The sequence below is a fragment of the Pan paniscus genome, chromosome 6 (genome assembly GCF_029289425.2).
Source record: "Pan paniscus chromosome 6, NHGRI_mPanPan1-v2.0_pri, whole genome shotgun sequence".
Taxonomy (NCBI): domain Eukaryota; kingdom Metazoa; phylum Chordata; class Mammalia; order Primates; family Hominidae; genus Pan; species Pan paniscus.
The window spans coordinates 179,185,063-179,201,681 of NC_073255.2; the positions used below are offsets into that span (position 1 = coordinate 179,185,063).

Here is a 16,619-nt window from a genome sequence, read left to right on the forward strand (position 1 = left end):
TTCTCAAAACAGAGGAATTCATTTCACTGCTGATGGTAAACAGATAAAGGCTCTCCCATTTCCCCAAAGATACATTCTGCTTCCCTTGTATCTCTTTCTGACACTTACCGCCCAGATCCATTACCTTCTGTGATCAAACACCTCTTTGAATATTTCCTAAAACTCTGCAGCCTTTACATTCTCTGCATTTGTGCTCAGTATTTCCATGGTCTAGAAAGACCTTCTGTCTCCCAAGAAACAGCCAGACCCTGCTTATCGGTCAAGGATGGGCTCACACCTGCTTCCTCTTTGCTTCTTACCATGACATTCCCCAGCATTGTACTATACCACCATCTTTATTATTTTCATAGGAAAAGCCAAGTATTAATTAAATATATAATGAATATTATTTGATGTTGTGAAATCTATGTTAATTCCTGCTTATATAGAGTTCTGGAATATTATTACTTTTATTCATGTGAGGGATATTATTAACCACTAACTATTTCCTGGTTAGAGATCAAAGTCACTTCTGTGTAATGATAGCAAATGTGAGAACCAGCTGAATCTGTTTGAATTACAGCTGGCAGTATTATTCATTTCAAAATTTTTATAATTTACCAGTAAATTTTTAAAATCTAGAAATCCTTTTGTAAAATGCACTGTCTAAAATTTAGTAATAATGAACCTAAATACAAAATATGAAAACATATGGGTGTAATTAACTGGGATTAGCTGTGGAATATAGGGTTTCCAGGCTGGGTTTCCTTGATAGCATCACACTGTTTAATTGTATGGCCTTTATAATTCTGGCTGGTCTCTACCATCTTAACATATTATTTGCAATTATGTAACAATTGTTTATTTTGTAATCAAAATGTTGGTTCATGTGTCCTTTGACTCCATTGGCAAAGGGTGGATTTGAAAATCAACCCTAAATTGGCTCTTCTGGGAAAGCATGGACAGGGTGCGTAAGAGGGTGGGGGTGGCAGGAGTGGGGGCATCTCTTTTTCTGATTTGGACAATTTGAGCATATCATGTCAGAGGGTATGAATCCATGAGACTGTAGACTGTTGGCCACTTGGAGGCGCTGTGGCTCCACAGTGCTGCAGAGAACTCAGTGGAGGGGTGGGAGAGCGGCCAAGAGAGGAGGACTGAAGGGGATGCCCTGGCTGCCTGCTGGCATCAGTGGGGTGGATGGAATTCCCTGAGTGGGGCCTGGCCATGTAGAGTTAAGCACAAACTCTCATTGCCTTGAAAGAGTTGGGGTGCCAGAGGCCTCAGTTTGCACCAAGGAGGGAGTGTCTCTGCTGCTGCACGGGCAGTGGAGGGTGAAGGGGCTGGGGTGGCAAGGGCTGGGGAATCAGTGTCAGGGCAGGGACAGGGCGGGCAGAGGAAAGTAAGGTGTGATGTGGGTATGTTGGGACTGTGTTCAGTCCTCCTCACCTTTAGCTTCTGGCCTGTGCAAGACAGGAATAGTACATGGAGTAGCAGAACCTGAGGCCTGCCAAAGAGTACAGTGGGCTGCAGTGGCCTGCAGGGGAAAGTATGTCAGTGTGGTGACATCACAGGTCAATGCTCCTATCAGGAAGAAGGGAGCTTAGGAACTGCAGAATGCTTACTACAGAGACACCAACCCCAAGCTAGGAGATCCTGCCATGGGCTTCAGGCTCCTCTGCTGTGTGGCCTTTTGTCTCCTGGGAGCAGGTGAGTCCTGGGCACAGCTTGAAAGTCTCCGATCTTCATTTCTTGTCCCTGAAATGCATGCGGGGCCAAAGATGGCTTCAGCAGGAGGCTTTCTTCTGTGCCTTATGGTTAACTTTTGTCTTCTGACACACAGGCCCAGTGGATTCTGGAGTCACACAAACCCCAAAGCACCTGATCACAGCAACTGGACAGCAAGTGACGCTGAGATGCTCCCCTAGGTCTGGAGACCTCTCTGTGTACTGGTACCAACAGAGCCTGGACCAGGGCCTCCAGTTCCTCATTCAGTATTATAATGGAGAAGAGAGCGCAAAAGGAAACATTCTTGAACGATTCTCCGCACAACAGTTCCCTGACTTGCACTCTGAACTAAACCTGAGCTCTCTGGAGCTGGGGGACTCGGCTTTGTATTTGTGTGCCAGCAGCGTAGCACAGCCCTGCATGAGCATCAGCCTTCTGTGCAATAACATTCCTGCCCCACTCAGGAAGTGACGGTGAGGGGAGGGCTGCCAGCCAGAGGGGCTTAGGCCCTGGAGAGTGGTCAGGACTTTCCCAGGCACTCTCTGGTGCTTCTGTATGTGATCTGGTTTACTGCTCACTGAAGCTGTGTAAGCGAAATATTATTTTACCTGTTTATATATCTGAGGGACAGCAGATGTCCTGGGGCTCATATTTAGTAGCTAGCTGAAGTCTATTTTTTCAACACCTCTGCACTGTCCCTCCTCACTCCGGAGATCTGTCCTTTTACCTGGTGTCCCCTTTTTGTGTCCCCAAGAGCAGGATGCTAAGGTCATACATGAAACTGTGAACATGATAACTTCTTCCCTGATAAGTCCAATGGACACATGATTTCCAGGCAAAACATATCCATCTCTTCTTTATTGTGATTTTAAAAAAAAAGAAAGAAAAGAAAGGTGCAGTTTTCTGCTCTGTAGCCCTCCTATGGGCAAGGCCAGGTCATCTCTTTTATGGAGACTGTATGAGGAGGGAGCTTTCCTAGGTTCACAGCAAATAGCAGGAAACGTTTTTTATGGGGCGCGTAGTCTTCCTGTGGCGGATGCAATCTGCCATCAGTGAAAGGACATGAAAAATTGTTATTCATTAGTTAATATTTTTTATTCTTTTTTTTTTTTGAGATAGAGTTTCGCTCTTGTTGCCCAGGTTGGAGTGCAGTGGTGCTATCTTGGCTCACTGCAACCTCCACCTCTTGGGTTCAAGCGATTCTCCTGCCTTAGCCTCCCAGGCGGCCTCTACCATACCTGGCCAGTTTTGTGTTTTTAGTAGAGGTGGGGTTTCTCTTTGGTGGCCAGGCTGGTCTCAAACTCCCAATCTCAGGTGATCACCTGCCTTGGCTTCCCAACGTGCTGGGATTATAGGCGTGAGCCATCGCACTAGGCCAATTTTTTATTCTTTATCAATAAATCTTTTGGGGCATCCTACTTTGTACAAGGGATTATATCACATGAAATATACAATGAAAAAAGATAATTGGAAAAAAGAGAAATTTTTTAAAAATGAAGAAAAGGGTGTTTCTTGCATTTGAGGGTATCAAAGTCTGCAATTTTGGGTATATTCTAATTAGTTTACTCAGTTTCTGATTTATACGAATTTCCTCTTTCTTCTCTTTCTCTCTTTGGCTACCTACACACTTTTGCCAGATTTTTTAAAGTTTTTAGTAACAATATTTAACATGAGATCTACCCTTTTTATAGACTTAGAAGCACACAATACAGTTTTATACTCTGTAGTCATAACGTTGTACAGCAGATCTCTAGATCTTATTCATCTTGCACGATTGAAATTTTATACCCATTGGCAGCAACTCCCCATTTACCCTATTCCCCAGACCCTGACCGCTACCATTCTAGTCTTTGCTTCCATGAGTTGGACTATTTTAGATAACTCATGTAAATGACATTATGCAGATTTTTGTCTTTTTGTGATTGGCTTATCTCATTTAGCCTAATGTCCTACCAAGTATAGTGGTGACAGTTTTACTTCTATCTTCCACAGTTCACATGAATAGCTCCTTGACCAACTGTAACCCAGAATCATAAAGATAAAGGCATTCTTAGAAATATAACTTCTTGTCCTGGCTAAGTTGACTTAACACAACCCGGTACGGGATGGATTCTCCCAGGTTGAGGCATCTGGTCACATATGAGTTTCAACCTATCATGGTCCCCAGGATCCACTTTTGGGGGCACCACTGCTGCCCAGGTGACTGTGGACACAACTTAGATGTCTCTGTCCTAGATTTTCCAGGCCCCAGCTACTGGCTTTTCTTCTAACCTGTGCCCGCAGTCTCCCTCCACTCAGACGCAGGGATCTGCCTCCTGCTCCCATCTCCTTCCTGAACTTCCGCCCTGCTGGAGTTGCATGGATATCAGGGCCCCTGGTCAATGTGCGGCAGCCCACGGAGGCACTGGGAGGGAAGCTCACCTCTAGCTGCCTTCTGGGGCCCAGTTCTGTTATACCCCAAGCAAGTGCTCTGGTCTCCCTTTGGGCTCCACAGTATGAGAAATGCACTTCATGGATTCATAGCTGACCCCTAGCTCAGTAATCTGATGACAAACTTTGAGTTTCACTCAAAGTGAAACTCTCAGAGCTGAGGGACTAGCTCTGCATTTCTCTGATGAGGGTAAGAATACAGTGCTGTAGAGATGCCTTCTTCCCTGTGTAGACCTGGCACTAAACAGGAAAAACCAGACAGGGTAAAAGTGCCCAAATATGTCTGAGAAGACTGAAAGAAAATTTCCTAAGAAAATCCTTCTCCTGACTTCATTCAGTTCCTAGTAAGACACACCTCACCCTCTGACCCCCATATCAGCTGGTCCTCCCAGGATATCACATGTCCTAGTATCTAACCCCACAGCAACTAATTCAGATACTGGCCTCTTTCCAACCTCCAGAAACGGTCTTGCCAATAGAATTTTGTTGGCCGGGCGCGGTGGCTCACGCCTGTAATCCCAGCACTTTGGGAGCCCGAGCTCTGGTCTGGTCACCTGAAGTCAGGAGTTCCAGACCAGCCTGGCCAACATATTGTGAAACTCTGTTCCTTCCAAAAAAAAAAAAATTACAAAAATTAGCTGGTCATGGTGGCACATACCTGTGGGAAGCTGAGGCAGGAGAATTGCTTAAACCCAGGAGGCAGAGGTTGCTGTGAGCTGAGATCTCATCACTGCACACTCCAGCCTGGGCAACAGAGCAAGACTCCATCTCTTTAAAAAAAAAAAAAAAAAGAGTTTTGTCCTCTGACCACCAGGTCTATCTAGATATCTAGGCAGATTTAATTTATGATTAATTTGACCTCTTAATCCCATTAAAGGGAGAATGAAGAGTGTATGGTTTCAATGTAAAGTATATTCATTTTATTTTGAATGAGTTGGAACTAAGTAGTAAACTGAGGATATCACTCCATTATAGTCTTAAAACAACCCATGGTAAAACAAATCTCTTTACTAGGACTTTCTTTTTCACATTTTAGTTCCTAGTTACCCAGAGTCCAGAATAGTTAAGAGTTGAAGAGTCTATGACTGAGATGGTCTGTGGGGGTTTATAAATGAGCATTCACCTGTTGAACAAGCCTAGGGCCACTCTCTATGGAAGCAGTTTGTCAGCTGGTTTGGGAATTTTTAATTTAAAATATGGTACGTTCTTTAACTTGAATAAGTATAAAGTCTACAAATATAATTTGCATATATAGGCTAGTGCCTGAAGATTTGGGTAGGACAAAAAGGAAAGAAGAGATAATATTTGCAGATTTAGGAAGTTTCATTATATAAAACTTCAAGGGCTCAGGGGCTCTAATTTGTGAAGATAGTATAATGAAAAAGAATTAGAAAATCAGAACTCTCTTCTGCAGCCTACATTGGGGTTGTCCTGAGAAAAGATTATGATATGAGGAACATAATCCATGGTGTGCTTAGCAGCCCAGAGTGTAGCAGACAGTTCTTGACTCATGCATTTGGGGGTGAGACTGGAGACACTTGTGGAAGGTATGGGCTGTTGAGGCTGTGCTATAGCCTCTCCAAAACCCCAGAGATGAATGTCAGACAAATATACTGCCACTATGAAGAATATTAAAAGTTAGCAGAATTCATCAACACTCGCAATAGGCAGCCTGAAGTTTTAAATTTTAGCATCATGACATATGACAGTTTGAAGAGCTGTAGTTAAATGCACACAAAAGAGAATTGAAACCTGAACAAGAAAAAAGAGACTATCAGAAATCATTAGATAACTTTTTTAAAAGCATTGAATGGGATGTCTAGAAATGATCCCTAAAATGACTGAAAGAAAGCAGATAAATTGAAGAGCAGATGAGATGCTCATTGAAGAGATTATTATTGACTTCAAAGACAAATCTTAAGAAGTTACCCAGAACAACACAAAAAATTAAATGTATCATATGAAACAGAGAGGAAGCAACAGAGAAGAAACAATGGAGGTTTCCGTTATATTCGAATATATGTAACATTTCATAAAAATTTCCCGTTTATTCTTATGTCATTGAAGTGTCAGAGAAAGAAAATAAGGAGAATGATATGAGGTGATATTGTGTGTGATGCTAGCTGAGAAATTTCCAGAGACAACTAAAGACCTAAAACGTGAGTTTCAAGAATTCAAATAAATCCCAGGTTAAACAGTTACCTCAGTGTTAAAATAGAAGAATATGAATGATGAAGACACAATTTTTCAAGCAGTCCAAGAAAGACAAATATCTCGCAAAGGAATAGACTGAGACCGACAGGAACAGTGAAGAAAGGGAGTTACAAATATCTATAAATGCAGATTATAGTCCTCATTCATCAAAGAGACAAGGAGACCTCGGCAGTTCATATTCTGACCCTTTGGGCTGGTGACCTGAAATATATTTGGCTGAGTGTTCTCATTTGTAAACCAAATTCAATTTGCAGAGATTTTTTTTTTTTTTTGGAGATAGAGTCTCGCTCTGTCTCCAGGCTGGAGTTCAGTGGCGCGATCTCGGCTCACTGCAACCTCCACCTCCTGGGTTCAAGCAATTCTCCTGCCTTAGCCTCCCAAGTAGCTGGGACTAAAGGCACACACCACCAAGCCCAGCTAATGTTTGTATTTTTAGTAGAGACGGGGTTTCACCATGTTGGCCAGTCTGGCAGAGATTTGAGAGAGGTAACTTTAAAAATTAGAGTCATATAAAGTGTAGGTTCAAGAAATATTAGGTCCCTATAAATTCTCTGACAAATCTCCAATCTAGCACAGTTATTTACTCTCTGAAATTCTGGTAACAAAGACAAGCACAGATTACTTTTGCCTGATTCAACCATGTTTCAGACACAAAGTCATCTAAAATGCAAATATAGTAGTCTGATAGTTCATTATGTAAAATTAACATAAAGAGTTGCCGTTTAAGGAAATATGAAAATGTTACCTCTTATGAACTTCCTGCTTGATAACTGAGTCTGATGTGCATGAAGGTGTGGTGCTCCTAGAAAGATATGGCTTCAGTGCAATTGTCCATCACACAAGAGAGCTGATAGAAGAAGGCACAGCTTTATTGGAAAGAAGACCACAGAGGAGCCTCTAGTGGCTTCCATGACATCCTCTCCGCCCACCTCTGATTTCAGCCTTGCTGCTGTGGACGGTGCCAGTTCCCATTCACCTCTTGCTGACAGTGCCCCTCTGCAGTGCCTGCTTGGAATGTTGCTGCTTCCTGCTCTGGGGCTTTCTCTGATATTATCTGAATCCACTTGGGCTATACTCAAAGACAGCCAGAGGTCCTGATGCTCCTGGTGGAACAGGACAGGGGGACAAAAGCTCCAACCTGCCCATTCATGCAGATACTCCAGAGAGCACCCTATGCTCTTGGAGGTCCTGATGGATTCCGTCTCCTGTTGCCCCGGCACAAATAGAATATTGCACCTTTATCCTGGTTTCTCCCTTCCCTATTTTGTTTTCCTTGCTCTCTTACTTCTTCCTGGAATCATTTCCCAAATAAGCTACATGCACCCAAGTCTCCCCATCACAGACTTTGTCTTCAGAGACAGACTAAACTGTGGCAGTGATGGAATGAAGCGACCATCAAAAGACCCTACCTTTTGAAGGAGACAACTGTTTATCTTTTATTCATACGGCTACCCATTCATTTAAAAAGTCTTATGATGATGTATATAAACTAATCTTTTCCAAATCCATTTGGATTCATCTGGAATTCCCAGCGTTCTCAGGATGGCTCTCTGCTCCCTTAAAACTTCAAACCTATTTTGAACTGAATAAACTTGGATTCTGTTTACAGAAGTAGAATCGGCCTGGACTCAGATAATCATTCATTCCTTTCTTCATTCAATAAATATTTAATGAATTATAGGTGAAGATTAGATTCAAGTTTTGTGGCGCACAAAGCTGATACATTTTAGGTAGCTCTTTGCAAAAGAGAATGCAAAATAGCAAAGAGTTGAAAAGACCCTGTGCAAGTGAGAAGGCCTGAGGTTATTCTTCATCGGCTTCATGGCAACTATACAGGTACTGTCCAGGTACTTGGGAAACACCAGTGCAAAAAACAGACAAAGCTTCAAGTTGAGGTAGACAATTTTAACACATAATTGTTATAATTTATTATACTTAATAATAAATTAATTTAAAAGTAGAAGGATATATTCCTGGTAGATGCTTATCTCCCCGGAGAAGTTAGAGTGTCTTTGAGAATATCAACATTCTTGGTAAATCATACCTGATTTAGGGAACGATCCTTGGAGCTCTGGAATTCTACATGCCTTACCTTGCAAAATGAAGGTCCTGATCTGAAGAGTTTTTTTTTTTTTTTTCTGCCCTGGCCCAACCATGAGGATTGGCTCCTTTGCTGTGTGGCTCTTGGTCTCCCAGGATCAGGTGAGTTCTGGGCATAGATGAGAAAGTCCTTCCTGGGCTTGTCGGGCCCCAACCACGGCCTCCCATGGGGGTGCTCATGGGCCTCCTCCCTGTCTCCACTTCTGATTCTGTGTCCTCTCTCACTGGAGCATGATTGTGGGAATTACCCATCCAGGTTGCATCAAGATGTGCAATAGATAGCCTATTGTATCTGAAATAACTATTGCAGTGCTATGGACTACATGTGAGTTTTGCACCATAGCACGTTTACAAATCCATCAACCTTCTCCCATTTGGTGAATATAAGATCTGCTGGATGGGAATAGAGGATTTTCCTGTGACCCTAGAGACTCCAGGTAGGTGTAGTTCTTGGTGAACATTTCATCCATATTCCTAATGAGCCTCCTCTTTTCTTCACAGGAAGTACAGTCACTCAGGGGACTTAGATGGGGCAGTGTTTGTGGCTTCACCTGAAGCAAAGGGAGAAAACACCCCCATGAGAATACACAGCAGCCTGAGCTTGGATGGTGACATTCCCATCAGGTGTAATGAGGTGCTACAGCATGAAACAAGTCTTCAAGCGGTCATGACGTTGAACCTGGAACTTGGAACTTGGAGACATTTCTGGATGTCATTTAACCGAGGGTATCCCTGTATGCTGGCATACAAGTGTCCAGAGGTTAAACGAAGAGGAAAATAATTCAACTTGGAGTTGAATTTTGTGCAGGAAGTCATAAAAGTCACCAGGACTGCTATGACAATGTTCTTTAGCCTACAGAAATGTTCATAAAAGTGAAAATAGTATTCAAATAAAGAATTTCTCATGATGGAAATAAAATATACATAGAAGAACAAATTCCCCTATTAAAATCAGGGAAAGAGCTTAGGAGTTTATTAGATTTCTTTCAAAACAGACCTAAAAATTATTCAACTCTGTTATAAATAATTTGTTCCTGCGGGGAAGAGAAGGGGCGTGGCAGGTTAGCTCCGCAGTTCAAGCATTCAGCAGGGACAGTGACATCATCAAGTCACTGAGAGCCCAACTTCAGTCTGCCCACAGCAGGGCTGGGAGACACAAGATCCTGCGCTGGAGCTGAAATGGGCACCAGGCTCTTCTTCTATGTGGCCCTTTGTCTGCTGTGGGCAGGTGAGGGCTGGTCACAGGAGGGCCTCCTTCCCTGGAATTCCCAAGGCCTCAATGCAAGCTTTTCTGTTGGGATGACAGCATCAGTATCTGTTGTTCTCTATTACAGGACACAGAGATGCTGAAATCACCCAGAGCCCAAGACACAAGATCACAGAGACAGGAAGGCAGGTGACCTTGGTGTGTCACCAGACTTGGAACCACAACAATATGTTCTGGTATCGACAAGACCTGGGACATGGGCTGAGGCTGATCCATTACTCATATGGTGTTCAAGACACTAACAAAGGAGAAGTCTCAGATGGCTACAGTGTCTCTAGATCAAACACAGAGGACTTCCCCCTCACTCTGGAGTCCGCTGCCTCCTCCCAGACATCTGTATATTTCTGCGCCAGCAGTGAGTCCACAGTGCTGCACAGCTGCCTCCTCTCTGCACATAAAGGGCAGTTAGAATGACTGAGGTTGCCTGTGCTCCCAAGTCCCAGCCTTCACAGGAGTCGGAGAGCCCTGGCTAGCCTGGGGGCCATAGAGCAGGGGCCATATGAACCTTGATGTTGAGGTCCATTCCTAACCCAGTCTCAGACCAACTGGAGGTCACCCCAACACCCTTAGCTTCTGCAGTTCCCTATTTCCTTTTGTAAAATGGAAAAGGCATCTTTAGTTGAGATTCCTAATTTCATTGAAAATTTGAAACCCACCATATTCTTCTCTCCCCTAAGGGCTGGGTGACTTTTCCACATACCCTTTCCCCTACTCTCTACTGCCTTTCGACTCCCAATCATAAATCTTTGCCCATGTGGTCTCTGCTCCTGGGGGCCCTTTATTCCAAGGGCAATAGACCCACGAGGTCCTATATCATTAGCCATTTACGTACCTCTTCATCATCATTTTGCACCATGTTTTCCCTGGCTCTCTGCTCCAGCCACACTCCCTTACATGCAGTTATTTCTTCATATGTGTCCGTTGTTTTCCACCCTGGGGATTGTTTATATAAATTCTTTCTTCTGCACTGAGCATACGTACCACCCACTTAGTCCTACATCTCTAATTCATTTCTTAAATTAAAGTGTATTTCAGGCACACTTGCTCTTAATTGTAAAAAGCAAAAAAGAAAGTTTACTAGAAAAATTTAAGAAAAGTATTTTATGCATTCAGTTGAGGGATGACTTTTTTAGAGGAGACAAAAAGCCACAAGCCAAAAGAACAACATTCATAACGCTAGTTGCATTAAATTGTTTCAAGCCAAAACACACCATAAAAAATAAAGTTAAGCTACAGCCTGGGAAAGGCATGAGGAATGCATACAAATGATGAAAAATCAGTGTGACAGAGAACATTCAGTGTAACAGAGAACATTCAGAACATCACTGAATACCTGTAGCTCCTCCATGGTTTCTGGTCTCCCTTGCAGTTGGAGGGGTGGGAACATGTCACCAGGTTCTGAATAGTGGGATAAAATGATGTCAGCTCATTTCAAGCCTGGCCCTTAAAAATATTCTCTGGCACCATGTTGAGGGTCTCTAAATGTACTCCTATGTTTAGAGTGTTGGTATATGGCATACAGTTGTACTCATGGCTAAGATTTATTAAAGTGTCATAGTAAATACTCTGCAGCAGAACATGTGGAGAAAACACACGGGCAGAATCTGGAGGAATTCACAGGCAGGCTTCCTTATGCTCTCTTCCTCTCAGGAGGGGTCACACAGAGCTCTCTCTCCTCCCAGCAGCAAAAATGCATTAACACACGTGCAGTGTATCTGCCAAGGGAGCCCATTACAGACTTAGCACCCAAGAGGTTTTAGTAGAAGCTGGTCACACAGGCACCTACTTTTTAGCATGAACCAAAAGTCTAGATCCCAAAAGAAAATCTGATGTTCAGCATAATATTATTTGCAACACCAGCCTAGGAACGATGAGCCACCCCTGTCAGTCAGGAGAAACTTTGCGTCAGTTCAGGGCACCGTTCACCAGCCAAGCTCCCAGATGTCTGCCAGAGTCCAATCTTGCAAGCAGGACTTTCTAAGCACCGCAGTCTCCAGCCTCCTGTCAACTCTTGTGCACAGACACTCTTCAACTCTCTTTTGCCATGTCCTGAACTTGGGAGCTACACGGTACAGATTGCCTAATGATAATATGGAAGCAGCCTGGCTCACTGCGTCAGAATTTGGTGGACAATCACAGAAGAAAGCTGCTCATGCCACACTGGGCTTTGTGGTCATGGGAAGTAAGACTTCATAGAGCTATGCCAGTGAGATTTTAGGATTTGTTTTGTTTGTTTTGTTTTCTGTAGCACAGCTGTTCTTGTCTAAGAGAATTAGTATCTAGAATGAGTAAAATATTCTTATTACTTAGTATTAAGAAGACAGCTCAATAAAAATAGCAATACTGAGGCTGAGTAGGCAATTCACACAGAGTGAACATAAGTTACCACTAAACATGAGAATAACTTCGCAACCGTACTTACAATCAGAATATTGCAACCTGAAACAGTAAGTTATGATTTCAAAATTACTAGATTGGATACTTTTCCAAGGAATGACAGTCCTACATTTGAGTAGACATATGGGCTGGTGAAAATTGTTTGTATATTTATTACAAAAGATAATTACAACTACATCAGAAAACCCACTGTGGGATATATTGTGACAAACCACATTTCTGGAAAATTTATCAATGTATTTAAATCACTTGGGTTCCTTTCATTGTCTTTAAGTTCAATAATGGAGAATGCAACTGTCAATGTTTTTCCTATTTTGAAGGTAGTCTTTCCATCTTTTAAAAAGTATGATAAAATGCATGTAACATATAATTTCAACACTTTATTTTTTAAATGTACAATTCAATGGCATTAAGTACATTCACCTTGTTGTGGAATTATCAGCATTATCCATTTCCAAAATTATTTTCATCACCCTAAACAGAAACCCTGTACCCATTAAGAAATAACTTCACATTCTCCCTCCTCTGGCAAACTCTAATCTATTTTGTATATGAACGAATTTGCCTATTTTAGATAATGAATTTACATGAAACCAGGCACTATTTTTCCTTTTGTTTCTGGCTTCTTTCACTTAGCATAACGCTTTCCAGGTGTATCCACATTGTAGCATTTATTAGAACTTCATTCTTTTTCATTCTCAATAATATTCCATTGTGTGTATATAACACATTTGTTTATTCATTCATTAGTCAATTGACATTTGGGTGGTTTCCACCTTGTAGATATTGAGAACAATGGTGCAGTCAAGATTGGCCTGGCAATATCTGTTTGATTCCTTGTTTTCAATTCTTTTGGGTCTATACCTAGGAGTGGAACTTCTGGGTCCTTTGGTAATTCTGTTTCTCGTTTTGAGTAACTACCAAAATATTTCTTTGTTGCAGCTGCACGATTTTAGATTTCCACCAGCAGTGTCCAGTTTCTTCACAACATTTCCAGAACTTGTTATTTCCTTTTCTTTTTCTTTTTTCTTTTCAAAAATATGATGATGATGATTACTGTTTTTATAGCCATCCTAGTAAGTGTGAATGATATCTCATTGCGGTTTTGATTTGCATTTCCCTAATGACTAAAGATGTTAAGTGTCTTTTCTTGTGCCTATGGGCAATTTGCATACCTTCTTTGAAGGTAATATTTATTTTATTTGATTGTGTTTTTAGAGTCGCTATTGACTTTAGATTTAAGCTGGTGTACTGTGATGATACTAAAGGAAATTGAGATTGAGATTAAACTTCTCTTGGGCAATTTGTTGTGGCTAGTGTTTTTAGTGCAGTACTTCTGAGACATTTTTGGTATACTGTAGAAGAGAGAAATAAGTAATTTATTGATATTTCTGGGAATTAGATTTTTTTTACAAAGAGAAGAGAGATATAAATAAGAAACGGGAAGATGAGGAAGAAATCTGTGGTGCTGATTTGAATTGGAGTTATTAATGCAAACTTAAGGTTTTAAAGATTATATATTTCCTAACTTTATCCAGAGAAGGGTCCAAAAACAATGCAAAGTAAATAAACGAATGGCTATATTTGCTTTTTTTTGTGCTCCCCAGTAACAATAGGTACATTATTTTATTCCAAATGTTATTCCTTATAAAAGGCTGCTTCCATATCAAGGGAAGGAAAAGTGTTAGAACATCTTTTGGTAGAAATCAAGAAAAAGGTCAGAACCAACAAGACATGTCCAAAATCCACAGAAGCAATTTCAAGGGGCTCCATTAGCCAAATCCAGGTCAATGCAAGCTTTAAAGAAGAATAATGAGGATACTAAATTGTAACAAGTTATAAAAATCTATAAGGCTATAATGACAATCAAAAGAGATAGATAAGAATCTCTTCATTACGGAAGAATGCTAGTTGGTATATCTAATGAGAAAATCAATGCAACCATCCACATAATTATAGACAAATTCCATCAGTAGATGCCTAAACTAACAGTTTTTGTTTCCTTCAATACTTTGAGTTATACTGTTCCACTCTCTCCTGGCCTGTTGGGTTTCTGCTGAGAAATCTGCTGAAGGCCGTACTGGGGCTCCCTTAAATGTGATATGTTTCTCACTGCTTGCTGCTTTTAGTATTCTTTCTTTGTCTTTGATTTTTGGTAATTTGATTATATTGTGTCTTGGCGAACTCCTTTTTGGGTTGAATTTGATTGGCAGCCTCCAAGCTTCCTGCACCTGGATGTTGCTGTCTTTCCTCAGATTTGGGAAATTTTCAAGCATTATTTCCTTATATATGTTTTTGGGGCCTAACAGCATATGTACCTTGTTTCAAAGCATCAATACACAGATTATTACTTAATTACAAAGGGTAAAGGGCACATTCACAATGGAGAGATCTTGGATCAGTCATCTCAAATTAAGCATTGCCAAAATGCATAAAAATGACATTCCATATTCTTGTGATTGACCAGATGCAATGGGAAATAGACATCATCTATGGTGTATATTTTCCAAGTAATTAACCTCTAATAATATGAAAATTTTTATCGTGAGCTGTTTTACAAGGAAGCTGACCAGGACACTTCAAAAATCTATGGTCATGAAAAACAGAAAATATAATAAGTGGGTGGAGGAGATGTATCATTGAAAAGTAACTAAAGAGATCCGACAACTTCCTGAAATACATGATCTTTGATATTGTCCCAGAGGAAAAAGTAAATCAAAACCAAGGGACATGGTTTTGGTGGGGACAAACCATGGCCAAACCGCAGGCAGGGCTCTGGCAAGACAGTAGGAATAGATGGAGTTGGGAGGAACTCCCCCCAGTGCCTCGCAAACACTGTCCAATATTAGCCCTGATTCTACTGAGGACAGTGTAGACATGACCCCAGTATTTCTGACCCATGAATGGAGGGCCTGAGCCTGGTAACTCTGAACCATTCATTGACCAGCAGGCGGCACTAGGGTTTGCTGGGGTTGGCTTGCTTTTAGATCAGGGCTCAGTGCTGTCTGAGGAATTAAGTTTAAAGGAAAAGTGTGACTTCATCCCAGCATCCAGAATCTAGTTTGCAGATGTTTCAGTGTCCTGTGGAATGTGAGCCATTAAACAGAAACTCTTCATCTTCCAGCAATGCCAGTATCCTCTGTTCAGCAGGGAAACCCCAACTGTAGCAAATCATTGAGTGAATAATGTTCTGGGCTTGCATCAGGGATAGATGGAGGAGAGCCAGGAGCCAGCCTGCATGCTCAGAGACCCATATAAAGGGAGAACCACTTCCTCCTCAGGAGAACTCAGAGAAACCTTAGCAATTCACCTGTACCCCACACCTAACCCATTCCAGTTGTGCCCTGGATGGTGGACAGGAGGATGTAAAGGGAACATAGGAGAGGGGAGTGGACAATTCTAGACCTCTCCAGATAGGCTTAGCTCAAATAACCTTGCAAATATTCTGAATAAGAGCCAGATTTCCCAGGGCTCTGGCCTTTTCTTCCCTGAGCAGCATGATGATGCTCCATTCCTGTCTTGACAAGGATTCTGTCATGGATTTCTTGGTTGTGCTGCCCAGGAAGCAGGTGAGGCCCAGGAACAATGAGGAATGTCGTCCCTGGACTTGGCATGCCTCACTCGCAAGCACACCATATGTGGGTCCTGTGATTGATAGGTTTGATAGATGGATACGTCCTGTTTCCAGCCACCAGCCTCTATCCCCTGAATGCTGTTGTCAACTCAGAGCCACAACTCTGGTCACAAAGATGGAGCAGGTAGTGGCACCTTAATGTGAAGAAATTTTCCATCATGCAATTGTTACCTGGTGCCTACATGAGTTAGACTCAAACCAGCAGCTGTTTACTTCAGTGATAGAGGATTTATGACAGAAACAGAGGGCTCTTGTAATTCTATACCCACAGGTATTCACCTGATAACCTTCACATGTGTCCCCTAGGTTTTGGGGACTTTGAGCCTGCCTCACTAAACACATATATCCTCGTTCCCAGCTCTCTGGACATGCATCTCCTTGTATTATTGTCTTATGCCAACTCTCAGGTGCTTCATCCCCTAACTCTTCCCATCCTTTACCCCTTAGGCAATGAATAAAAGTATATTTGCGACTAATGTTGCCCCATTAGAAAAAAAATGCCAGATACTAGCCACTGCTGTTCAATTGTAACTTATACTAAATCTGTAAGGTTTTTTTTTTTTTTTAAGATTTCAACAAATCTGATTTTAGATTTCTTTTTTCTTTTGTTTTGTTTTTTGAGATGGAGTCTTGCTCTGTTGCCCAGGCTGGAGTGCAGTGGTGCGATCTCAGCTCACTGCAAGCTCCACCTCCCGGGTTCACGCCATTCTCCTGCCTCAGTCTCCAGAGTAGCTGGGACTACAGGCATGTGCCGCCATGCCCGGCTAATTTTTTGTATTTTTAGTAGAGACGGGGTTTCACCGTGTTACCCAGGATGGTCTCGATCTCCTGACCTCGTGATCCACCCACCTTGGCCTCCCAAAGTGCTGGGAC

The 16,619-nt window shown here is 42.0% G+C and overlaps 1 protein-coding gene and 1 gene segment (V, D, J or C); both read left to right on the forward strand.

The window, feature by feature from the left end:
- The first annotated feature begins 1,610 nt into the window (after positions 1-1,610).
- On the forward strand, positions 1,611-2,175 carry LOC129398282 (T cell receptor beta variable 9-like). The segment is given in 2 exon segments: positions 1,611-1,686; positions 1,820-2,175. Coding segments are annotated over 2 exon segments (405 nt in total).
- A 5,994-nt stretch (positions 2,176-8,169) lies between these two features.
- Positions 8,170-10,159, forward strand: LOC129398283 (uncharacterized). Its single transcript, XM_063606259.1, has 4 exons — positions 8,170-8,243; positions 8,950-9,174; positions 9,579-9,676; positions 9,783-10,159. The coding sequence occupies exons 1-4, from the start codon at positions 8,170-8,172 to the stop codon at positions 10,127-10,129; spliced, it is 744 nt and encodes a 247-aa protein (XP_063462329.1). The 3' UTR covers positions 10,130-10,159.
- Positions 10,160-16,619: the final 6,460 nt, after the last annotated feature.